At 33.5% G+C, this 26,289-nt stretch overlaps 1 protein-coding gene and 1 long non-coding RNA gene across 4 annotated transcripts in view; one reads left to right on the top strand and one right to left on the bottom strand.

Annotated features, from left to right (window-relative positions):
- The window catches only part of CSMD3 (CUB and Sushi multiple domains 3), a 568,112-nt gene that overhangs the window by 252,686 nt on the left and 289,137 nt on the right, over positions 1–26,289 (top strand). For all 3 annotated transcript variants that reach the window (XM_079302232.1, XM_079302231.1, XM_079302230.1), the window contains 3 exons: positions 6,600–6,724; positions 8,841–8,962; positions 25,537–25,640. In XM_079302232.1, coding sequence (XP_079158358.1) covers positions 6,600–6,724; positions 8,841–8,962; positions 25,537–25,640 — 351 coding nt within the window. The remainder of the gene's footprint in view (positions 1–6,599; positions 6,725–8,840; positions 8,963–25,536; positions 25,641–26,289) is intronic.
- LOC306800288 overlaps positions 1–26,289 on the bottom strand; it is a 448,386-nt gene that overhangs the window by 133,500 nt on the left and 288,597 nt on the right. The gene's annotated exons all lie outside the window — the stretch shown is intronic.

Raw genomic sequence — 26,289 nt, 5'->3', positions numbered from 1 at the left:
ATGGACTTTAAGAACTGGTTAGTTATTTCTGACTGTAAATTTTTGTCTATGGCTAAAAATTGAGTCCTCTCTCAAATTTGTTCAGTTGCAGACATGAACCAAATAGGTTAATATATCAGAAAGAGGGTTTTGATTCCTTGCACAATTGGTTATTTTTCAACAATAATTTTAAAAATGCATCAAATTATGGAAGAAAAGAACCTAAAATGAGATACTTTGCTACACAAATGCCAACTATTAAAATAATACTATTCAATATAAACTTCATATGAAGTTAATTTTAAACTTGCTCTTTCTCATCCTTTAGGGAGGTTCTATAAGTCCTATAGGTTTTCTAACTATAAGTTCTAAAGTTAATTTTGGACTCCTTACTGCTCTTAGTTTCTGTTGTTTAAAGAGGAATCCCAAATTTGAGACAAATGATCAAAACTTTAAAAACAGATACAAAATTAAGTATTTTTCAAATTTGTATACTAACTTCCTTATTTAATATTTATTCATATATTTTTCTTAATAAAAATATATCCAAAGTGTGGGATTTTTTATGAAAATGCAAACCTAATGGCGATCATCTTTTGTCCAATTAGTAACAGAAATTTGCATATAAAGTTACTGAGAGACACTCATGTCAAGTATTCATTTTTGAAGTTATGAACTGCATTCACACATTATGATATATATGCAAAAGCTTTGCATTAATTCAGCACAAACTTAGAAGTTTATATGAGTCATAGAAATATTGATTGGAAGAGTCCTTCAGAGGGCATCCAGTCCATCCTCCTGCCCAAAGCAGGACTAGTCAGATCAGCTGTGGTATTCTTTAGCCAACCCCAAGATTAAAGATTTCACTAGAGTTTGAGTATGCTGTTTCAGCTCTGCCCTCCTTTATTGAAGTAAAATCTGTATCTTCCAAACTGTCCCTTTTATATTATCTGGCATATTTAGAAAAGTTTGGCTTCATTATCTTTGTAATGGCTCCTGAAATCATTATGGTCTGCTATTAGATGGTGCCCTAGATTTCTCTTTGTCAGACTAATTAAGCCTAGATGCCTTAACTTTTTGCATGTTCTTTAAACCTCTGACTAATCTCTGAACTCTTGAGTTTTTACCAATCTCTCTCTTGAAGTGGGAGGTGAAATATTTGGCTTAATATTGCAGACAGAGCTTCACCAGCTGAGTAACAATTTCACTTGATCTGCTGCCACCACTTCTAGTACTGTTAAATATATAGTTTATTTTATTCAGGATGAGAATATGTCACTGATCAAAAGTGCAGGACATTGTACCTCTACCTGTTGAGTTTTATGAGGTTTGCCCAGTGCTGGAATTTGTCAAGCTTCTGCATTGAAGGTCTGCTCTTCAGTGTGTCAGCTACTTTTCCAACTTTAGTTTGCTCCATAAATATATGGATTCATAAATTCTGTTTCCCCATCAAGGCTGAGGATGAAAGTATTACACAGTGTCAGACCCTATGTTAATTTCCTGATGCTCAGATTATTACTCTTCATCAGCTGAATATAAACTAATTAATTCCTACTCTTTAAGCACAGCTACCAGGCCGATTTTGAATTTATATCTATTCAGTTTGTATTTTGTCAGCTCTCAAAACACACTGCTCTCAAAAACATTGCAGATGCTGAGCACTGTTACACTGAGCACTGCTACATCTACCACGGGGCTAGGCAGCCAGTCATTATGTCATAGAAGACAATCAAGTTGATCAAATATAATCCAGCTTTGGTAAAGTTGTGTATGTGCTCTTGATTTCCAGTCCATGCTTTTCTAGAGCATGTGTTCTTTCCAGAGATCAATGTAAGATTCCTTCCATCTCCTTGCCCTTTTTAAAAGTTCATGTAGTGTTAGCCTTTCTGCAATCAGTCAGAACATCTCATTGTGGTTTCATAGATGATACCCACCTTGCACAGGCTCAGTCAGATTGTTCAGCAGCCTTTGGTTAAAGATATCTGTCTGCCTGCCCTGGAATGTAGCTGCTTCCTTTTACCTGTTGTTTCCCACTTTTGGCTGTTCCTCTTCACAAATCATGTTGGTACATGCAGATACCTAGGATCACATCTGCTGTAGAAATGGATGCAGAAAATGCATTCAGTGCTTCTGCCTTTTCCATACTGGATTTCAGCACCACAAGATTGCTTCATCCATTTAGAAATGAAACCCACATTGTGTATGAATTTGCTTTTGTGACTAATATACCCAAAGAAGCTTTTTTTGCTTACTAGTGTGCCTTACCAGTCTTAGCTGTAGCAAGGGTCTCATTCAAAAAGTCTAACTTAGTCACCCAGGGGCTACTAAATTAAATTAGTAGATCCAGTTCTGAAGGTTCATTAACCATAAATTATCAGAAGATGCACTATAAATGCTTCCTATATTCTATAGATTTTTCTCTGAGCATTAACTTTTCACCACTTTCAGTGTTAGCATACTGAATTAAATGGCCAATGACTGCATTCACAGACAATTTCTTTTTATGAATATATTTTGCTTCTGAATTTTTTTGAGATTTTCATGCTATCCTTGAGATTTTTCTCAATGATGTGATATCTATCTATATTGTATACAACAAAAAACAACTTCATTAGCTATATTATGCTTCAGTTCTCTTGAGATTTACAAAGCAGAAATAGTCTACTCACACTTTTAGGGGGCTTCATCTGGTAAGCAGTTTGGATCAAATGTAAATGAAGAAATCAAATAATCCTTTTTTCCCCACTATTTTTGGTCATTTGTTCCCACAATCTGTTTTCAGACTACTCTGCCAGTTTTCTCTAAAATAATACCTGCCCACAGTTCAGAGATTCCCCTAAAACCAGTTTCCATTATCTGATTTTCTTCCTCCAAAAACTTTTAGCTCTGTAACATACTAGATCTCTCACATGTCCTCCTGCAGTACCTCAATATGTAATAAATGTTCATCAGTTTTATCCTATCAAGGGTCTCTCTTAGTCCTTTAACACAATCCTTCCATCATTTAAGATTTTGTCAAAGAAAAAGAAAATAAAAAACTTAAAAATCTATAGAAATTGTTGCTATGTCACCACACCACGCAAAATCTCATTAAACCCTTGGCCTATCTTTCTTTTTTTTTTTTTTTCTTAAAGCTAATAATTATTTCCTGGTAGTTTACCTGTCCTTTTTAAATCTTCATTGTACTCACCTCATGTGCCTCATGAACACTCCAATGGAGGGAACTGACACTTTACCCTTTTGTACTCAAGTTGACAAACTTTTTTTAAAGAAAGATTAATTTCTAACTCAATTCTTCTAGGCCACAGATTAAAGGTATTGGAAAAAAAATTATCATCAGAAACCAGAAGAATCTCTTTTGATCACTTTATAGGCCATTCACTTAAGAGCTAGAGTCCATGATCCTTGTGGGTACCTTTCAACTCAGAGTATTCTAAGACTCTGTGATTCTCTGATACTTGAACATTTGGAAAGAATGGAAAGAATTTCCATTTTTAAGAGTGTATAGGTAGATAATGACTAAAATATTAGAAAATTGTAATCTTGACTATGCTTTTAAGTTCCTGAGAGACATATTTTCTTAACATTTTCTAGACAAGCTCTCTATTCTTGTCTTTTTTTAGCTAATCTTCCATAGGAACTGCTCTCCTACTCTTCCATTTTCTTTCTTAGACTGGTACTTTACCATCTGCTTATCTAATTGCCCTTAGTAGGTCTCACTCACACAGCATATATGTCACAGATTTTGTAAATTATCCAGTCTCACTGTTTTTGAGTCCAGTCACATGCTTATAATCATGTACTATTAAATACCAGTTTAATATCAAAACTGATTTGAACAAGTGGACTTTATAATGTGTGTTATTTATACCTTCATAGGTGATAGAAATAATTATCATGCTTGTGCAAATCCTCATAATCATTCAGACTTCTGAGATTTTTGCCTGTTACATTTTTTTTTTTTTTTACCAGGAGTTTGATTTAAAAATTATTTATTTGTAAATGGTGTACTTCCTGCTTGGCATTTCCTCTTTAAATCAGTCCATGCCTAGTTATAGGAAAAATATTTCTGTGTTATTTTTCTTCAAGTATTCCTTTCTTTTCCTAGTAATAAAGACACTCAGATTTTCTCAACATGACTTTCTGAAGCTGATAATTATGAAAATCTAATCTTGAGAAAGATATTCTTATCTTCCCAATTGCTACCTTTTGAACTTTCCTAGCTAGATAGTCCCTGTAGCATCTGTGCATATTTGTTACATTAATTTCAGATAATCCTTGTGTTTCACAGTTTTGAAATATCCTCCAACTCTATGATCTGCCTGGTGGCTCTTTTTCTTCAGTATCCTGTAAAAGCCTTTTATCCTTATATTACAACGGCCTTTACATTATGGTTTTAGTTTGTTTTTTTTTTTTCCTGCAGTTTTTCACTTCTATATCTCCTTTTTTTTTGGTAGATTCTGCAGCTATTATTTATCCCATTCTTTCATAAACATTCTTACTTAAACAGGAACTGTTTTGGAATAGTTTATAGAGCTGTTGCTCACTATGAAATCCTCCTTTTCTGAGATGTCTGTTCAGGTGACTGTATCATCCTTCATGCCCTCATTTTCTTACTATCTATATTGCTATAAAGCCCAGGTTCTTCCCAGATTTCATCAGCTATTTTCTGCTAACACCATTCTTTTTCCAATACCTAACATTTCTAATTCCCTTAAGCTAATTCTTCTTCTGATAAGTATCAATCTTCTTTAGTAGCTTTTTTTTAATCATAGATGCATTTTAATAAATTACAAACAAAAGTTATTCTCTGGAATGTGTGCTCAGCCTTTATCTTTTCTCTCTGCCTTTGTGAATTGGAGAATTGCAGCCATTAAAATGGCCATCTCTAAGGAAAGAAAAACAGGCCTTGTTCTTTGAAAGCCAAATCCTTCAGAGAAAAATTAATTTCAGTATGTCTTTTGGCAAAAGTCAATGTCATACCTTGTGGCATCAAATGCAGATTTGAAGATTTCAGCCAAGTAAATATTGACACTTTGCTCAGAGAGATTTATGAATGATTTTTTTTACCAGTATGCAATGTATCCAAGACAGGAAGATGTCATCCATCTGAGGAGGGTCAGATAATTACATGGCTTACAGTGTTATACAGGAAGGCTACTAGAACAAACTCTTGGGGAGTTACTGCACATTTAATCTTAAAATACCCAGAGAACTGCATTCACAGTGTAGCAAAGATCTTGTAATTAATGTATATGTATAAAACACACGTATTTTATGGTTTGCAGGTGTGACAGACAAGCCTTTAAAAACAGCAGGCTGAAATTATGGATATACAAGATACTAATGTCAGAGAAAGGCCTGATGTATTGGCTATTTTCAGCTGTAATCAGGATTTGAAACCATGATGATATTAAAGGAAAAGAATTATTGAAAGAATATACATTTATGCATTGATTTGTTCAAACTTTCCAAACTGAATCCCCTTTTCACTCTTCCCCATGCCCCAATCCTGCTTCAGAAAAATTTTATAAACAACAGAAAAAAAAAAAAGCGAAACAAAGCAAAAAAATATGAAACAAACAAATTTTTTTTCCTGGACTTGTTTCTTGTTTTGTCCTTTACAGATTCCAGCACCAGATGTCAGCTTCATATAAAAAAGTACAAAACCTTTTCAAGCCAGCATTGTAACTTCATAAATAATCACAGCTAAACACCTAAAAATATGTTTTTAGAAGTCTTTTCTTCCTTTAATTTGAGAAACATATGCCAATTAAATAAGAAAATTCTCATATTCACTGTGTAACTTCCATTATCTAGTTGATGTTACATTCAGAATCTTGTTACTGGCAAGAGCACCGAGACCACTTCTATGAGGTTAACACTTCTCTGCAAGCTTAAATAAAATCTTAATCTACTAAGCAAAATATAATACAATACTATAATTAGTATTTTTTAAATAATCCAAATTAATATAGGATGCTCTTATTAATAATGTACTACTTTTTAAATATGAGAAACATTATTAATATCTAGTCCTTTCTCTGGTATTGTGCTCCCCCTTCCAATGCCCTCCTGTTCTAAAGTCAAAAGCACCAGATTTCCTCAAGAAGAATCGAGAGTGGGAAATATTCACAGCATAATATTTATAACCTGAGATCTTTAGTGGGAGAAATAAAATGTTTATAATGGGGATTTCTTTTTCATTCTTGTACTTGAACTGATGACTTTTCTTCTAGGTGATTCCCTTGTATCGCTTTCACATTCTTTCCTAGCTTCAATTAACACAAATAACTACTTTTAGTTACACAATGTCTAGGTTGGTCAATTTTTTCCTATATGTAAGTCTGAAGTTAGGTCAGAAGATAGTCACTTAACCTCCAAATGACTGTTAAAAGAGCTAAAACAGCTCCAGCCAAAGCAGGGCCAGAGAGGACTGAACATTGTGCACTATCACACTGGAACACAGCCTGCAGCCTTCTACTATTGAAAGCAGAAATTTCTGGATTACATATTTGTATTGTTTGTCAAGACTGCCATATCTAAAGAGATGGAAAAAATGGACTGCTATCTATTAATTTAAAAATGTTTCTTTTTATGCCATTGTTTGATTTTAGCTTGGGAGCAACAGTGCAGTTCTCCTGTGACGAAGATTATGTGCTACAAGGTTCCAAAACTATCACATGTCAGAGGATAGCTGAAGTTTTTGCTGCATGGAGTGATCACAGACCTGTGTGTAAAGGTAAACAGAAATTCTTATCCTCACTGTTATTATTCCATTTGGCATCAATCCATTGTTTCATAGCCAATCCTATTAAATTTTTTGTAAGTACCTGAGATTTTAATCCTACTGTCTCCACTTTCTTAGTAAAAATGGATTCACCTATGCTGTTTTATTTAACATGAACTTCGTATTTCAGTATGCTTGTTTAACTAGGATCCTTACGTTATGAATTTTGCTTTATGAGTAGCTGACAAAAATCTATCACACGCTAAATACTAGGACTTATAAATATGGGTATTAAAATTGCAGTGATTTAATATAAAATCAGTATTTCATGAAGCTTCTTCATTACACATTCTATAAACAGATAAGAAATTCTTGAATTTAGAATAGATTAGTAGTGGAGAAGTAAGTCTACATCAGGTTGTGGCCCTGAGCAAATGGATAAAGTGCAAAATATTCAATAAAGGAAGAAAAGCACACAGGAATTTTGCTGAAAATATTTGATGACCTAATGCAGTGGCAAGTAGTATGATGAATACCTGAAACAAGGAATTAAAGTATTAGTGTGTCAGTACATATCAAATATTAGTATATATAATGAAAATATTAATGCGCATAAATACACAGAAATTGTCCTAACAACAAGGAGTTTTTTTCTAGATTTCAAACTTAAAGTACTGAAAGCTCATAACTCTTCTGCAGCATACAGGCAAAAAATCTGTGCTTTACATCCCAACTTTGCCCCAAAGGATGGACTCACCTGTTCAGATGGAGCAGCAAATTGTCCAGAACATTCACTGTTTTTCCCCTCCTGACTTACTTGCCACATACAGGCACAAGCTGCAAGGAGTCATAAAATTACTTATTAAATATATAGACAAAAAGCCATGCTTGGCATTAGTCTCACTCGTGACCCTAATGTCTTCAGCTTCTGATCCTAAATGAGGAGGCTTCCTCTCACCTCTCTACCCTCTACTTCTTTCCCAGCACCTGATGTGGCTTTGAACACACTCATCCCCAGAGTATTGTTTCTTTGAGAGTGGTGTAAACGTGACATTCTTTCTAGAGGTTAATGTGAGGGAAGGAGCAAGCTGGATCTTCCTGTGTTCAGTATTGATCAAATAAACATGCTTTGTGAAAATGCAGTGGAACTCTAGGATTATCTCACATATCTAAGTGTCAATGTTTTATTCAATTATGTAAGATGGGCTCTCAGAATACAGTGGAAAAAATAGTTCTTTACCTTTTGCACTTTATGTGGTGTCATAATAATCACTGGAGAAATAGGATGAACTCATGTTTCCTTGAGGTTGCTTGTCAGATTTACATCTTCATACAGGAAAAGCTAACGAGTGGAGCACTCAGCAAAAATCTGAATATCAGATAAAGAACAATAAAAGTGTTATTGACTTCAACAGACTAGGAATTTAGTGCCTTAAAAATGTCATTTGAAAGCAAAAAGGATACAGTTTATATCCTTTGCATTATTTGAGACAGAGATGCAAGCTACGTAAATAATATGTGTTTTTTTACCTGACATGCTATTGTAAATAACTAGACAGACTTTGATTTGAAAATAAATACCTTTTGTAATCTTTAGAAATAAATAACACTGTTTTGTGTTAGTCTAAGTTTTATAAGCTTCCTTTAAACTTTTTAGTGCTTTGGCTATCAATTCACTGGGTTGTAGAAGGGTTTTAGGGGTAAAAATGCTGACATGCCACGCACCAACACATATACACAATAAAGCACGTATACACAGTGATAAAAGTTATCTTTTTTTAATATATTATTTAAATTAGTCTTTCAAGACATTAGTGAAGATGGCATAAGTTAGTCCTTGAAAAATTTTAAAAACAAATAAGGCAGTTTTTGTTACTGTAGTTACTATTTTTCCTCCAAATACTTTCAATTTTTTAAAGAATATATGCTTAGACACAAGAGAAATCTATTTTTTTTTTTGTCAAAATAATTAAACATGGATGTTCTATTCTCTTGTAAGAGGTGACTCTAGTTTTGTTCAATGGTATTTTAATTCTTCATATAATGATTAGAGTAAGTTAGAGATCAGTTTACGAATCTGCTACATGTATTTTCTGTGTAAATTAAAAGGTGAGTTTTCTTTTTGCAGTCAAAACTTGTGGATCCAATCTTCAAGGGCCTGGAGGCACTTTCACATCACCCAATTTTCCATTCCAGTATGACAGCAACGCTCAATGTGTGTGGGTCATCACAGCTATCAATACTAATAAGGTAAGTTTAATATTCTGACTTTACTTCAAAAAATTAAAAAAAAAAAAAGCAGAGAAAACAAAAGAAACAAATCCCCTCCCCCCACCTCCAGCCTCCCAACCCTAAACCAACCAACCAACCAAAAGCACACATAGACCATAACATTTTTCACTTTTAAGATTTATCTCTACAGTCCAGGTTTTGTACTAGGTGCATTTCAGATATTTTAAAGAAATTTCTGATACTAGATGTTAAAACCTCTTGTTTCCCCTAAGATTGTTTTACTTTGTGAATGCCAAGTAGATGCTATCATGTTTTTATGTGTTTCTCTAGCTTAGTTCCCAGAAGCAGCTATCCATTGGTATGAGGAAATTTCACGGGCTTACTAGTATTGTGTTATAAGCAGAAGAGCTACTTTGTGTAAAAGACTGTTTATATCATGTTTGGTCTTCAACTGTGTGAGAAATCATTGAAGTTCTTGAATTCATTTTCTCCTCATGAGGAACTGTTCTTAAGATGTTTATTCCATTGTCTGAACCATTGTATTGAAATCCCATGTACTTTATACCTACACTTTAAAACAGAAGTACTGAGAGTTCTGATAATGTCAGATGAGTCAAAGTAGAGCAATAAAGCTAAGTTATGACACCAGTTGTTTTTAATTTCGAGACCTAGACACCTGGCAGCAATGGCTATATTCTATTTCCAGGTGTATCATTTTGTGTTAACTGAGTATAATGGACTTGTTTAGATGTAATAAAACATAAATTAGCTGTGCAGCTCTGGAATGTTTTGTAGAAGATTATTATCACCTGTGTTTGCTGGTACAGAGATATATTCTACCTCTACATTTTGTTTTATATTGCCATCTGCATCACATTCCATTATCAGACAGACCTTTAAGGCCCACTCCTTTTCACCTGTATTCACCAGAGAACTCAGTAAAAACCTGACAATTTGCAAAATTTCAAAAACTATTTTGCTACACTGGTGTATTTCTCACTCTAATTTTACAAATTCCTGTCTGGAAGCCATCCTCATGCTCCACTTTGGTAGAAGAAAAAAGAATATTTATACAACTGATTAGAATTTAATAAATAAAATTACAAATGCGTTTGGATGGGACATTGTTGCATCCTGGTTCCAAGGACTGCTAATCAAATTTATCCAATTTATAGGTCATAAAAAAAGTGTCAAGAATCCTTGAAAAGTAATTCAATCTCTGGTCCATGGATGGGAAAAAAGTTAGGATCCATGTCTTATCCCAAAGAATTTTCATATTTTTATTTCTTTAATCAAAAACAGTGAGCAAGATGAAATCTGTATAGACATCTAGAATTCCGGAAAGTTTTGTATTATGAGCCAGCCGAGAGAATTTAGCATGATACCTGTTGCCTCCATTTCTGTCTCTGGGCACCACTGGAAAGAGTTTGGTTTCATCTTCTTTGCAACCTCCCATCAGAAGTTTATTGATGTTGAGACTCAGTGATCCTCTTCTTCTTTAGGGCAAGCAAGCCCAGCTGTTTCAACCTTAAGAGAAAGAAGATCCAATCCCTTAATCTTCTTAGTGCCCCTTCAGTGCACTCTCTCCAGTAGCTGTCTTTTTTTTGTTTGTACTGGGCAGGTGCAGTTGTTTTCCTTTCTCTCAAAACACTTGAAAGAACAAGTTAATCCGTATATAAAAATTTTCAATTCTAGTGAAAATAAAATTGACCTGCTCTTTAGAGATCATGCCTGCTATAGTTCAAATAAAATGTCCTTAGTTGTTATTCTACACTGATTTTTTTCCCTGAAACTGTAAATACTGCAAAATAGCATATGACCACATGAAAACTAGTACCTCTACAGGTATACCTATATAAGAATACACACAGTTTTAATATTTGGGGATGAATCAGAACTCATATATTCAATAACCTCTGCTGGTTCAGTGAAATATTTCAGTACATGCATGCTTCAGTTTGATTTGATTAGTTCATGCAGTAGCAGGATGGCTGTAGGGGTGACTTCTGTAGGAAGAGATCAGAAGTTGCCCCCATAGCAGACTGAGACAGTTCTGAGGAAATCAGGCAAGCTGGTGGCACCTCTGTGATACCTTATTTGAGTAAGGGCAAAAAAAGCTGTATAACAGCAGCTGAAGGAAATGAATGAGAATGCCCAAGAGAAATAACCCCACAGACACTATGAGCAGAGGAGGAGTGGAAGAAGATGCTCCAGCATGGAGCACAGATTCCCCTGGAGTTCTGGAAAGTGCCATTGATGTAGGCTGTCCCTTACAACTCATGAGGAGGAAGGAGAAGCACAGATGAAGTGGTGCAAACTGACTGCAGCCCCCATTTCATGTTCTCCTTTGCCACTTTGGGAGAGAGGAGGGGCCAGAAGAGTCAGGAATAAAAAAGTGTATTTGAGACCATGATGCTGGGTTTAGTTTTGTTCTTATTTGTCACTTTCCTACTCTAATTTTAATTGTCAGTAAATAAAACTAATTTTCCCTAGATTGAGTTTGTTTTGCCCATGACAGTAATTAGTGAGCAATCTCCCTGTTCTTATCTTGACCCACAGACTTTTTCATCCAGTTTTCTCATTCTGTGATGCTGAAGGGTAATGATGAAGTGATTTGGAGAACATCTGACAGCCAGCCAAAGTTAAATTACCTTGCATATTTCTCAAATATTTAAATGTTCTGAAGATATAGTGTGAAAACAATAATTAAGAACAGGTTACTTACTTAAAATTAAATATGAATTTTATATAAGGCCATAACCAGGAAGAAGTGTTTGTTTGTGGTACATTAGTATCATACCAGTAATAAGAATGCAAAGAAATAATGTCAGGTTAAGCAAGTAATTTTATTTCAAAGTATCAGTTGGACACTCTTTCTGAACTTCTGTAATATACCACTGAAAGTAGTGTACTCTGACTTAGATTCATCATGAGCAGATTGTAGTACTAGGAGCTATAATAGCTTCAGGATTACCCAGAAAATACTGTTCTTTGTATAGTATTGGTTGGAATAATTATAACTCTTTGATATTGCAATGAAATGCAGATGCACAAGAATTGCAGAGTTTTTAAACTAAGGAATAGATAAAAGGTTTACAATGTTATCTGGAACAACATTCATATATGTTTATAGTTTTCAGAAAACGTGTCTAGCACTGATTAGAACATTAACTTGTTGAGTTTAAAAGAAAATAAGCTCTTTGTACAAGTTAGATCAACGTCTTATGATGTATTGAGGAACTTGCATGTATAAAGCCTTTGCTCATATAATCAGTGTTAAATGTGTTTAGTTTTATTCATGCTAGCATTGCCTTACTGTTCTGAACATAATTCTGCAGGCCTTGTATGACTCCTAGAAGGCATACTAATTGGGAAAAATAATGGGCAAAACAAGTATTAAACCGTATTATGAAATAGGATGGCAGTAGAGAATTTGTACCATAATTGTAGTGAAGGGTCAAGGATTTTTTGCAATTTGTTCTTTTGTTCTATATTGTGAAAATGTGATTTTTGTATTTGATGAAGGAAACTTTTTCTTCTGTTTAGTTCAGTTGGGGTTTTTTGTTGTTCTGAGAGAAGATTGCATGTTGAATGTAGATGTTAATGATGGTTTGTGCCTTGAAGTCAAAAACATCATTGATGTATAAATGAAGATTTGTCATTAAGAGTTTTTTATAATGAGTACACTAAATAATGTGATGGTGTTCATTATAACATGACAATATTTACAATATTCTACACCACAGCTGCGAGGACCACGATGACTTAGTGATCCTGGTACTTCAGAGCTGCTACTTGCTGCATCATTTGCAACAAAATAGCTCAAAAACTGAGAATCTTTTAAGGGAAAGTGCAATAGATGAAAGACCCTAAAATAGATGTAAATGGATTTATCCAGGACTGAATCTAGCTAATTTTCTCCCTAACTGATTTCAGAAATATGTTTGATAACAGCACCACATAGATGAAAGAAATGTTTCCCCAGTCAATTAGCTGCCTCTTTAATTTTGTACTGCATTATAGTTGATCCCTTGCCTCATACAGTTAATCAGATATACTTTCCATGCCCAAGCCTTGTTGAGAGTGGAGTAGAGCCATAACTAAAAATCTCAAGCATGGCCAGAGGGGGCAGTGAGTATACTATTGAAAAGTAGAATAAAAAGTGTTTGTGAAAGGAAAGTAATTTGTTGGAGTAAAAAATAAAACTCATTGCCGAAGGTGCACTGACCCATCTGATGTTATCGGTGAGATCCCCATATTTTCATTGTTCTTGTGAAGGTTTTTTGCATTCTTATTCCTATATCAGGATCCTGCTCTTTGGAGCAGAGTTGTTTGTGAGAAAGCAACCGATTTTTCAATAATTAATATTATAGTTAGAATAATTATAATCTATGATGTACAGAGCTCTGAACAGTGATTCAGTGAAGAAGGAAATATAGAAATTGATACATAATTTTGCAACAGTGAAATATCTATGGTTGCCTGTATGGTATCACATCATCACATTCTTGAAACCTTCTTGATGCCTTGTATCTTGCTTTGTTGCCCTCTTAGGAGGGGTGGTTGAAATTCTCTGTGAAGAGTCAGTATCTGCACATGTAAGATTTCTCCAACATCATATGACAGAAGAAATTTATGAACAGTTTTCCCTCTTCTGGGTTATCTTAACATGGTTTCCATACAGTGTTTTATAGACACTAATGAAATGATTGTTGCCACTTTTATCCATGGCTGCTCTGGAATCAACAAAAGCTTTGTTGATCAAAAATAGCAGAGTTATAGTTACAGGGATCTACCTGAAAGAACATTCATGAAAATCATACCTTTCTGTGGAACTCTAAAGAAGCAACTAAATTTAAACATCTTTATTTGTCCTCCACCGTGATGCACATATTATTAATCTTTGAATCTCTTAAAAATGTACTTATGAATACCTGAACAGAAATGAAAACAAGAATTTGTCAGTTTGGACTCCATTTCATTGCATGTCTCACATCTAGTAAGGGAAATTATACCTGAATATCATGTGGGATATTGTAAAAACTCTTCAGTTAAGGTCTAGACCATGCTATGTATTGCCAGCAATTTGTACTAATATTAGATCATTTTATCTTTACATTTTGAGTAGTAAATATTTGTATTTTCAAGATTTAATCCCCATCTCTTCCGCAGTGCATTTTTTGTACTTATTTTCTCCTAAAAAATTAAACCCTATATTTTCCTTTCATTGTTTTATTAAAGACTACAAAATGATTAATTTTAAAATTTTTGAATTTATGCCAGGCTAAAATACCAGTGAAATCTGAATTAGGGCTAAAGTTAACCAGAGTTCAAGTCTTATGAATTATACTTGCTGATTTTTTTCTAATCCATGGTGACAGAAACACTGTGGAAAATGTCAGTGCTAGAATGACAGACTTTCTGACAGATCTCAACCACATTCACACCACATATCATTCATCACCAGGCATGGAGAAGGAGAAAAATAAGCAAAAGGGTTTCTTTAAAAAAAAAGAAAAAAAATCAAGCTGGTTTGTTTTTAGAATTGTAAGAAGAAATAAAACATGTGAACTAACTGCTAAATTTAGCTGGATCAGAAAACTAGGTCCTGGTTCTGTTAATTTTATATGACAGGAATTAAAAAAAAAAAAAATTCCACCTGTATGTTATCTTTTGTTTGCCACAACCATATTCTACATTTTGAGTGTATTTCAATCATAGAAGTCTCCTTACTGCTTGCATAAATACATTACTTAAAATGTATTCTTTATAATATAGGCTTTTGAAAGTTTGACAGTATTCACATTTTTATCCTTTTATCTATTGAATTTTGAAGTAATTTTGAAATCAAGAATGACATACTTGAGAGCTGAGAAATAGCTGACTTTTGATTTTGGCTTTAGGGTTTTTTTAATTATTATTTTTGTTAAGGTTTTTTGTTTCTGGACTTTTTTTGTTCATTTGGTTTGTTCAGTTTTTATCTGTTAGGAAATGTAATCTGAATCTTTTTGAAATGTCAGAGCTTACTGAAAATTTATAATATCTGCTTCTAGTTGATGTAGTCCTTTACCTTCTAAGAAACTGTTTAAATAATTCAAAGTATCTGGAGAATTCCTTGTATGATATTTTCTGCAAGTCTGAAGAATTATACTGCGGAAAAAACTTGCAACCATTACTGAAATAATATTAAATATGGTTGTCATTTAATCACTTTGTATTAAAATAGTCCTTTTTTAAAATATTTTTTTAAATTTAATTCTTCCATTCCTCCTACCTCATGTCACTAAGTTGCTGTTTTGCTCCTGCAAATAATTAATCTTAAAATTTCTTAGGTTTTTTTGCTTTTAGACCAAGCCAAAAATAAGCAAAAGAATATTCAGCAAAGTGTGAGCATTTATGTTTAATTTTCCTCAGCTGTGGTATGTTGTTAACCATGTCAAAACTGTCTGGAACATTTCCTAAGCTTGCTGTTAAGCCTAAACCCAGTTGCCATCCATATTTAATCAGGTTAGCAGTAGAAATCTCAAGCAGGCAGGCTGCTTCAGCATGATTCAAATACTCATTTAATGAAGTTTCTTTTGGTCAGGTCTGTTGGAACAAACCACACTGCACCTCTTTTTGCAAGCAAATGCCTCAAACTTGGCTTTTCCTAATCCTCATGTGAAGCTGTACTGTGGGTGTTACAGTGAAATTATTAAAAGCATGAGCATATTTAAGTTCACTCTAAACTATCTCTTTTACTCATAACTGTATTCTTCATCCATGCAGATGAAAAAGGCTGCTCTTTTATTTATCAATAGTAGATAATACATTTTTATCTTACATGAAACTAGAAAGTGTAAATATATTTCTGTTCTGGTCAGGACACAATATATTGCTTTGTAGTGTTGGCTGCATTTTTATTCCATATTGTTCACATACATTTTGATCCAGATAAACTATCTGAGTCACATATATACTGCAGTTAAAAAAAACTTAGAAATATATGTGGACAGAGGGGAGATTTTCACAGAAGAATAGCAGCATAGAAGGGAATCCAGCCATCCCTATGCCAGGAAGTTAACAGGTTTGGCTGTGAGGGAACAGACTAAATTGTTGAACAAGAGAATTTGGAATCAGGAGGTATGTGCAGTTGTAGAGGGATAAATGACCTGTCATTCCATCCTGAAATTTTGCTGTAAGTTTTCATTATGAAAGGAGAACTGGTTCATTATCTTGTTATTGTAAACTTTTTTCCCTGCCATGTCTGTGACTATAGGGGTGATGTTTCACACTCTGAAAATATAAGCAACTCATATGGAATGAGTGAGATTGTGCTTACTGCAATAGCTACAACAAAAGCAATTATTTCTCTTTGACCCATATTTCATTCTAGCTGTTCCCTGTGTTTACTATACCTGGAGCTATTAACTCCATCTTTTGATAAAACTTTATGAAAATTAAATGTCAAATTTGAATTTTAGTTCTGTTTGACTTTTTATAAGCTCCTAAATTGGATCTCCCACCAATTCCAAATGCAAATATTTTTCTTATTTTTACTTATCATGAATATCCACACCCAAGCTAGAAATTTTTAAAAGACATATGTGTGACCAAGAGTCCTTGATAGCAAATTTCCAGTGATTGCACTGTGAGCATTTGTGATGTTTCAGTCTTTCTCATTTGATGAATTTTTGGCACGGGGACTTGTCGCTTTTCTCCATGGTTGAGTTCACTTGGTTGCTCTTGAGAGTGATCTTTACAGGAAATTGTTCTGCTCAATATATAGCTTTTTTTTGTGATATTAGTCTGGGAAATAGAGCTGATAGTTGTTTGTTTGTTTCTCTGTTTTCTGTGAAGAGACTCCTTCAAAGGCTCTTGGTACTATTTTATAGTGTGCTAATCTTGGCTGCCAGAACCCCACCAGGCTGATCTCCCTCCTCAGCTTCCTCCTCAACAAGACAGGGGCAAAAAACATGAAGAAAAAGCTCAGCAATGAAGACAAAGACAGGGAGATCACTCACTAGTAACTCTCATATGTAAAGCAGACTCAACTTAAAGAAATGAATAAAATTAACTGCCAAACCAGAATAATTAAAATAAGAACAAATCAAAATCAGCACCTTCCTCTCACCCTGCAGTACTTCTGCTCCCAAAATCTTACCTTGTAAAGCCAATGCTCATTCAGAGTGCAAACTGAAGTTTTGCACTGGGACTTCAGTTGCAGTATGATTCCCATATTTCCATCCCTTTCAGGATGTGCGGCTGCCCATCAGGTTAGGCTGACATCAGTTAGTGACCTCTCTGCTCTCTTTTGGAACAGATGACTTATCCCTGTGGGATTAAAAAGTACAGATTTCTATGCTGGGTGCAAGGATATCCTTTCTGAGTAACTACTGAAAGGAAGAACCAAAGCAGGGGTAGGTTAATTTGAAGTCCTTGGTCCATTCCTATGATTGCAATAATTTTGCAATTTGAGAAAAAAAATTTTTCTGTTTTTGTAAACTCAGACACTGAGGTTAGTTTTGTGAGGGAAAGATGAATGGGATTTTTTCATTGTGGTTTTATAAATTAGTTGATTTTTTCCTGCTTATACCTATTAGTCTTTCTTTATAATTGTCCCATACTTCCTTTCAGGCTATCTAGAGCATCTTCATCTCCATATCTGTGAAAGGGAAAAAAAAAAAAAAAAGCTAAACAAGCAAAACAAGCAAAACAGCCAAATAGAATTCTGCAATTCTTGCAATTCTGCAAAGTAGCTTTCCAGCTGGATGGCCCCCATGTGTATGTGGGGTAGTTCCTCCCTGGGGATTTGACTCTGCACTTCCCTTTGTTGAACTTCATGAGGTTCTTAATGGTCTATTTCTCCAGCCTGTTTATGTCCCTCTTCTGGCAGTATGATCCTCTGGCCTAACCACTAATCCCTTCTCACTGTTGTGTCAAACTTGCTGAGAGTGAAGTCTGCCTCATCATCCAGAAAACGTATAAAGATGCTAAAGAAGGCTTGTCCCAATATTGACCCCTGAGATGCAGCATGAGTTACTGGCCCCTAACCAGACTGTGCCACTGATAACCATCTTCTTGGCCCAGACTTTCATCCTGCTTTCAATCCACCTTGCTGTCTGTGGAGCCCACACATCAGCAGCTTGTCTGTTAATATCTTGACAATGCCAAAGGTCTGAAGCAAAGTAGACAATATCCACTGCTTTTCTCTTGGTCAACAGGCAAGTCATTTAATTATAGAAGTCTATCAAAGTCTGACGAGCATGACTTCCCCTTGGTAAAGCCATGCTGACTACTCCTGATGATTTTCTTGTCCTTAATTTTCCAGGGTTGGCTGCTCCATGGTAGCAGTAGTATTAAATAAAATTATACCTAATATGAATAATTTAAATAAAATGATAGCTGTGTCTTATAGTAAATGATTTATTCAATATATTTTTCTTCTGAAACTATTCTTCTATAATCAAAAGTGTTATCAATTTGATAACACAAATATTTTGATGGAGGAACCTGTGATTTTATGGAAAATTATGGCGATAAAGCTGATCAATCAGACAGTGGCATTTCCTTAGCTTGTACCATCAGATTTAAATCCCCATCATTTACTTATTGGGAAGTACTCAGACATCCTCAGGACAAAAGCAATTAATTATGTCCTGAGAGCATATGAGGACACTCAGATACAAATAGGATGTGCTTTCTTCTCCATGCCTAATGTCACTTCTACAAGTGACAAAGGCAACCAGACATCATTAGGAGTTTTTAGGTAGCTTTTTTCTTGCTAGAGTAAACAGTGAAAAATGGAGAAAATAGGTATCTTTGAATATTTTTCACTGAGGTGAATTTCTTGCTGTTGCTAGTATGTTAGGATCATTCATACAATGGGTTTTTGCATGATAATGTCTGCAGAAATAGATATTTCATAGACCAATAACCAATATCCTGGCACTAGGTGTTCCCAGAATGTTCAAGTTCTGCAATTTCTTCCCTTGCTATCTTCTAGGTACAAATGCTATTCCTACACCATGTTAAAGTCAGTTACTAACAAGCTGTTTCTTTCAATGTCTAGAACAAAATTTTTATCTTCTTTTATAGTAGCTTCATAAAAATAAGTGAAATTAACTTAATTTTGAATACAACTACTTGTAATTTTTGCAAGTATAATGAGGCAGCATTTGCAAATATCCAGATATTTAATGTGAGACAAAATTGTGAAATTCAATCTGAAATAATTGCCTAGAGGTTAACAATCTGTCTTCCAAGAAAAAAGTTGTCTAACATTTTTTATTGTTGAGAACATGATAAACAGAACCTTCAGTAAAATAAAATATGTTTGCTTAATGATTTATTTACAATCATTCATTTCACTTTATGGAGATATTGAAAGTATTGTAGAATGCTGTATTGCTCTGAATAATAAATCTCAGAACCTCCTATTGTGAATGAAAGTCAGCAAAATATGGCATACTTCTATGCAAGCAGAAAACTATAACATGAGAAAAATATATAATCTCTTTATGCTGTTAATTTAATGTGTTTGTTCTCAGAACAAGGTAGGAATATCCATTTGTTTTTAACTACTGTTCCTCCAAAGTAATGGATTCTAAATTTAGTAATAATAATAATAATAATAATAATAATAATAATAATAATAATAACTTATGTGATTTTAGTACATTTCTGTTGTCCTCAGCATAGACATCCACATATAAATGCTTAATCTCACTTTCTAGACAAGACTAATAGGCACTTCTAAGATATGGTTGATCTAGTGTGAATTATCTATCTTTTGATGAAATTGATTACACTCAAGGCAGGTTTTTTCACTTTTCTTGAAGAAGCCTACATCAAATATAGTTGTTTGCACTGTGGATGTCTACACTTAAATATGATTAATCCTATTTCCAAGAAGGGGACTCAATAAAGTGACTATCCATTTCAAGTGGTGAGAATTTGTCCCCTGTAATAATAATGAACATTTATCTTCTACCTTTGATTTCTCTATGTTCTGTGAATCTCCTGCCTTCCCCCCACCCTCACTTTTCTCATCCTGTCTGATACTCAAAGATTTAATTAAATTTGAAAGGACACAGTTGCTCTATGATTTAGGCTGTTTCACTTTGAATTATATTTTTGTTCATGTAATATGTAACTGAAAAATAACCAATTAAACTATTCGTGTGTTAAACAACAGTTCTTAGACACATTCCATTCTTGGAAATATGTTTTAATTCATATTTATTCCTTAATGTTATCTAATATATAGCTGATTTAAGTTGTATCTTAGCTTAATACTTAACAACTCTTATAAGGAGAAAAGTTTCATTACACTTTTAGAAATGTTATTATTATTTTACTGGTAGAATGTCCCATTTTATGGAGTGAAAAGATTACTATACATCTGAAAATATTTTTAGAGTTACATTTGCATTGGAAGACTCAGGATAACAGATGCACATGTAGAAGTATGTGCAGCTGTGTATCTTTACTCTTCTTCAGAAGAAGCCCTGAGGAACATACACTTGCCTCTGCTACACACCATTCTGCTTTGTATGTTCTGAAACTTTTAAAAGTTGAGTACTTCACCTGGAACATTGCTTTCCTCAAAAAATCTTCAGGGAGATAATTTCACCAGGAACTGCATGCATATATTGAACAACTGTCTGGAAAATCTGTTGTCTGGAGTACATCCTTCTGAGCATGCTTTCTCTGAAAAGCTGTAGGAAGTTCTCAAGGTAGTCATTAACTATTCAATAAAAACTTTTCTCATTTTACTTCTGAGCTGGTGTTTTGCCCAAGGAGTGGGTTGCAAAGGATACATTCCAAGGCACAGAAAGAAGGTATACCTGCTGAAATTTGTTAGAAATTAGACCTCTACTCCCAAGGATTGATTCCTTTGAAAACATTCTTACAAAATAATTTGAGACCAAAGTAAATAATTATAATTTTCAAAAAATTACTTTTAAAATAGGCCTTTTATTCTCCCTGTAGAAACTTACAAAATAATTGGAGACCAAAGTAAACAATTACAATTTTCAGAAAATTGTTTTTCAAAGAAGACTTTTTTTCCCCTGTAGATACTGTACTTATTAGTTTTACTGCCTCTTATTACTATTTATGTCTGGATTTATAACTTCGGTTTAAATCAGGCACTCAAACTTCTTCATTGCTTTTGGGTTTATAAATAGCAAGAGAAGCTCAGGATGTAGAGAGACTGTTGTCTTCTGTTTAGTTACTTTTTAATTTTATTAAGAAGTAGCTAAATAAAGGAATAAAGGGTCATCATAAAGGGTCATCATATTTTATTTTGAATAATTTGTTTTTTTATATAGTGTGTACTTGAAAGAAGAGACAATGCAAGATTCCTTTTTCCTCATGGTAGTGTATAGGGATGTATTTAATAACATACTCTGGAACAAAATTCAAGATATTGTTAGCATATATCAGTATAATTGTAGCAGTCTGATATCTGCTGGATTTATCAGAAATTCTACTATGAAAACCCAAAACTCTAGAGTCTACTGAGCATCTCTTTAAAAAAATGCAACATAATAATAATTATATTGCCTAATTTTATGATATTCTCAGTTCTGAAGCCATACAGATGCATATCTGATATCATTAGTTGGCTCATTATGAGTGAAATGATAGCTCAAGACTGGTGGCAAACTGTCTGAGATGGAATCTTGACATTTTCTTCTTCTGCCTTCCAGAATCAACTTTTGATAGTATAATCCTTTTATCAAGAATCTTATAGCTCAGGCACAAAATTGATGAAATATCTTTGTGATGATATGCCAAAATATTTGAAAATATTTTGTGGTTACTCATTTTTTCTATTCAGTTTTGCAAGAGATTATGATCAGTGGATAAATGTAATGAATGCAGAAATATATTATAGCATGATCAATGTTTGTATACATTAATAAAACCCATGACTCTCATTTAATTTATATTAATGCTTTAATCTTACTCTGGGAAACTGGAAAAATAGACTTTACTGGAATGTATAGGTAAAGAAAATACTTGCCCCTGCAGTTTTGATTGCTATGCATCTACTAACCAGATCAATAGCACACTTTAGTAATGCTAGTCTGATTTAAAAATATGTAGTATATAGCAATAAATAATCACAGTTTTCCTTGAAGTGTTGAATCTCGTGAGCAACAGACTAAAAAGTAGAATTCCTCTAAGGTTTTACTCTAACATTGAACTGATTCAAGGATGGCACCCAACTTTGGTTTGCCATTTAAAGATTTTTTCAGAAAACTGAACAAAAGCACTGTCAGATAGCTGGTACAGCAGAATTTTTGGGAAGTTTATTAAAAATTTTAAAGTAAATTTCTCATCTTACCCAAATTTCAGTTTTTATTTTGAAAGGTTTCATCACAATCAACTCTAAATGCCGATATCACCAAAAAAACCCTTTCAAAGTCCAACTGAATTTGAGTGCTATCAAACTAAAGCTGATGTTGTAAAACAAGGACTCTGAAAACATAGTCTTAAGACTACTTATTTTCTTGCTTGTTGGCATATTTGGAAGATTTGAAGTACATTTTATATTGTCCATTATGTGTGTTCTTTGCATGTCAAAGTATGAGTTTCCAAGAAGTATACAGGGTTTATTTGTCCAGTAGAGGCTTGTACAGTACATGTGTAGTGAATTAGTTTCCTATTGGATATTGACAGATCTGGCTTTATAGAACCACAGTTTTTAATGTCATACCTATCCAATTATCACAAGTTTTAGGTGAGTTACAAAGAGAGTGAAATAAAAATCTTGTAATTAAACATCCTGCTCTGAAAAAATATTAATTGGGGAAAAAAGAAATTACAATATTTTTAAATGCACATCTCTTTAGATTATTTTTTTTTAAAAAGTTCTCTTTATCAAAGAAAATAATTTCAGATTGTGGAAAAGTGAGAGATTACATCAGACCAGCCAGATTACAACAGAATCATCAATTATTTGGAGATTCACTAGAGACAAGTGGAAAGATTGAAGCTGAAGTCTAGTGCAAAGGCTGAAGCTGAAGCCTATGTTTTGAATTAAAAAAAAATCAGTTTTAATTATTTTTTCACTTTCCACAATATTCATTAATGAGATGGATATTTTTGAGGGAGTTCTCTTAGTTTTTTATTTGTGAGCATTGTTAAAAAATAATGACAAAGATCTTTTCTGCAGTTAAATAAAGAAAGTCTGGTTTTTGGTCATTCCTAATTTTGAAAAACTACCGTGAAATTAATATCTTCTTTAATGTCTCTTCTCCTCTGATGAAATGCACATCACATGGGATAATGTTGATTGTGCTAAAGAAAACCTAGTTTACTTTTTTTGACACAACTTTTGAAGACAAATACTTCAGTTGCAAGGAGACAGATGCCTTGTATCAATTTAGTGGTACTCAACTAATATAAGTATCCAGAAGGATATTAATTTTAAAAATATTATCATTGCACGTTCAAAAAAAAAAACAAAAAAAACAAAAAACCAAACCCAGATAATGAGGTCAGATTTCTTCATGTGTTTAATGAAAAACACATGATTAAGATGTAATCCACAAATGAATTAAGATTTCTGATCATGAATTAGTTATACAATTTTTATACTATCTTCCTTTATTATTATTATTATTATTATTATCTTCCTATTATTATGTGTATAATATTGATGGCTTTGTTGCAATATTATTTCAAAATTTATTTTGCTGTTGATAAGTGAAATATACTTTCAAGTTGAATTCAATAATAACATTATTTGTCCATGTTTTATTGTGGAGTCTTCTGTTCTGAGGTAACTGCATATTTAATTGCACAGAATTTAAAAGTGGACTAAAAAACCCAGCTTTTTTGTTTGGTTGATTTGGGGGCTTTGGTTTTTATTTTTTGTTGGTTGGTTTTCTAACTATTGAGTGAAATATGTGTCAGCCTTAAATGCAGTTATAGATTCCAGTTTAAATTCTTATGTCTAGTGTTACAAATTTTGTGGCTAGAACAGCACAAGATACACAGATTTATTTTTTTTTTAACTAAGATGATTAAGAAGATTTATGTGTGGTTTTCTTCTCTTTACTCAATTACAGCAAATCAGCTGCTTGCCTACACAATTTTCCATGTCCTTTCCATCTGTGCCCTCCTAAATCTGTATTTGACAGCAGTCCCTGGGGTATGGCCCATGTACATGCACATATACATGTATACACGTGTTTAGATATGTGAATAGCCCAACTGGCTCTGCTTATATCACCTCTTACACGTGCAAAGAAAAGTTTTTCTCCTCCCTTTAGAACAAGTGGCAATATTAGAATATTAGAATATTTGTCACTTTTCCAAATTGCCTGTACTGATGTTTGCTGGTGGAAACTTGTCCTTCTTCAATTACCAGAACCCCAGTGTAACAAAGGGATATGAGCTTTCAAGGACATAATAATAATCCATCAGAAAGGCATCCACATCTTTAGACAAAATGCTCTCAGTTCTCCATTATAGCTGTAATAAAAGATGATTTATTACAGTATTAAAATTCCTATTAAAAGTATTCTATTATTTTTATCCATATGAAATTTTGAGGGACTAAAGATAGAGTTAACATGATTAATACATGGGTGGAAACAGCATGCCTTTTCTTTTTCTTTATCTTTTTCTTTTTCTTGGGGTTCTTTTCTTTTCTTTTTCTTTCCTTTTTTCTTTTTTTTCTTTCTTTTCGTTTCTTTTTCTTTGTCTTGGGGGGTTCCCCTTTTCTTTTCTTTTCTTTTTTCTTTGTCTTTTTTTTCTTTTTTTTTTTTTCTTTTCCTTTTCTTTTCTTTTCCTTTCCTTTTCTTTCCTTTCCTTTTCCTTTCCTTTTTCCTTTTCCTTTCCTTTTCTTTCATTTCTCCTCCTTCTCCTTCCTCTTCTCCTTCCTACCTCCTTCCTCTCCTTCTTCCCTCCCTCCTCTCCTCTCTCCCATCCTTCTCCTTTCCTCTTCCCTCTCTCTCCTTCTTTTCTTGTAAAAATTAAACTATTTCCTTAAAATGGTGGTGAAATTTTTATCCTGCAAAAATATGCATAGAGCAATTTAATTTATAGGATATTAATAATGGTCATGATTCTGATAGTTGTATTTCACACAGCTTCATGAATTAAGAAAATTACTTTTACCTTTGATGGTTTTTTATCCTACTTGAACAAGATTATAGATGTCAGGAGTAAATTATATTCTTCACCTTCACTGCATTTACTCAGTGATGTGCAATTATTTATTTGGTGTTTTAAGACAGGGTATTTAAAAAACTGCAATAAGTTATCTTGCCCTTTGAGTATATAGTAATCAAAATGTAATGTGATTACCCACAACTGTAATAAACATGTAACAACTGCTTAAATAAGTAAAATCATGGTGCTTTGAGGAGATCAGCAGAGTAATGATACCTAAAAGTTATTATAATTCACATGTCATGGACCAAAACCTTGAGGTTAATTGCACTAATTTATTGTGAAATATGCTAAACTTACATGCAATTATTAATTGGAAGACCACTTTTATTTACATTGCTGAAAAGCTTAATTTGCATACTCATCTCTCAAGTACATTTATTTATTTCTAAAACATATTTACCTATTTCATTTTGTAGGTTATTCAGATAAATTTTGAAGAATTTGATCTGGAGATTGGCTATGACACATTGACAATTGGTGATGGAGGAGAAGTGGGTGATCCTAAAACTGTGCTTCAAGTGTAAGTCTTGCATTTACAATTTGTGTGCATTGAAGAATGTCATTAATGTGTTTCGATAAGACTAAATAATTATTAGAATCAGGTAAATCTGAACAACTGATCTTCTAAAATTGCTAGAGATGACAGTTTAAATATATTGCTGTATGTTTATTCTTCTGAAGTCAGAAAGAGATGACCTTGGTACCACAAAAGTAAAAGATGAGCTCAAGTGAGAAGTTTGAGAGGTGCAGTGTGGACACTTATAAGTAGATATGTACATTTCAGGAACCATTGCACTCCCTTTGTGTGTTCTCAAATTAAAAGTGTATAAGAACAAAATTTAAAATACATATATGGACAACTTGTGCAAAAATTTTACAGCAAGGTTAGCATGATGTACTTTAATTTGCTTGTTGGCTATTATAGATAAGTCAAAAGAGCAAGTTAACATAGGGAAGAAAATCACTACAGAGAAAGGCTGAATAGGGAGTTACCTAAACCTAAAACATATTGCAAACCAGCATTGAGTATTGAACAGAGTTTTGTCATTCAATTGGCATTTTTCTAGAATGTCTGAGCCCATATATATAGATATGTAATATTCCTAACGATCATTGATTACTTCAAAATCCATATTTCTCAAATACTTTGCTTGTGGCAACAATACTAA

This window comes from Erithacus rubecula (assembly GCF_903797595.1).
Source record: "Erithacus rubecula genome assembly, chromosome: 3".
Lineage (NCBI taxonomy): Eukaryota > Metazoa > Chordata > Aves > Passeriformes > Muscicapidae > Erithacus > Erithacus rubecula.
The sequence above is the reverse complement of the archived record's forward strand: the minus strand, read 5'-3'. Positions and strand labels throughout refer to the sequence as shown.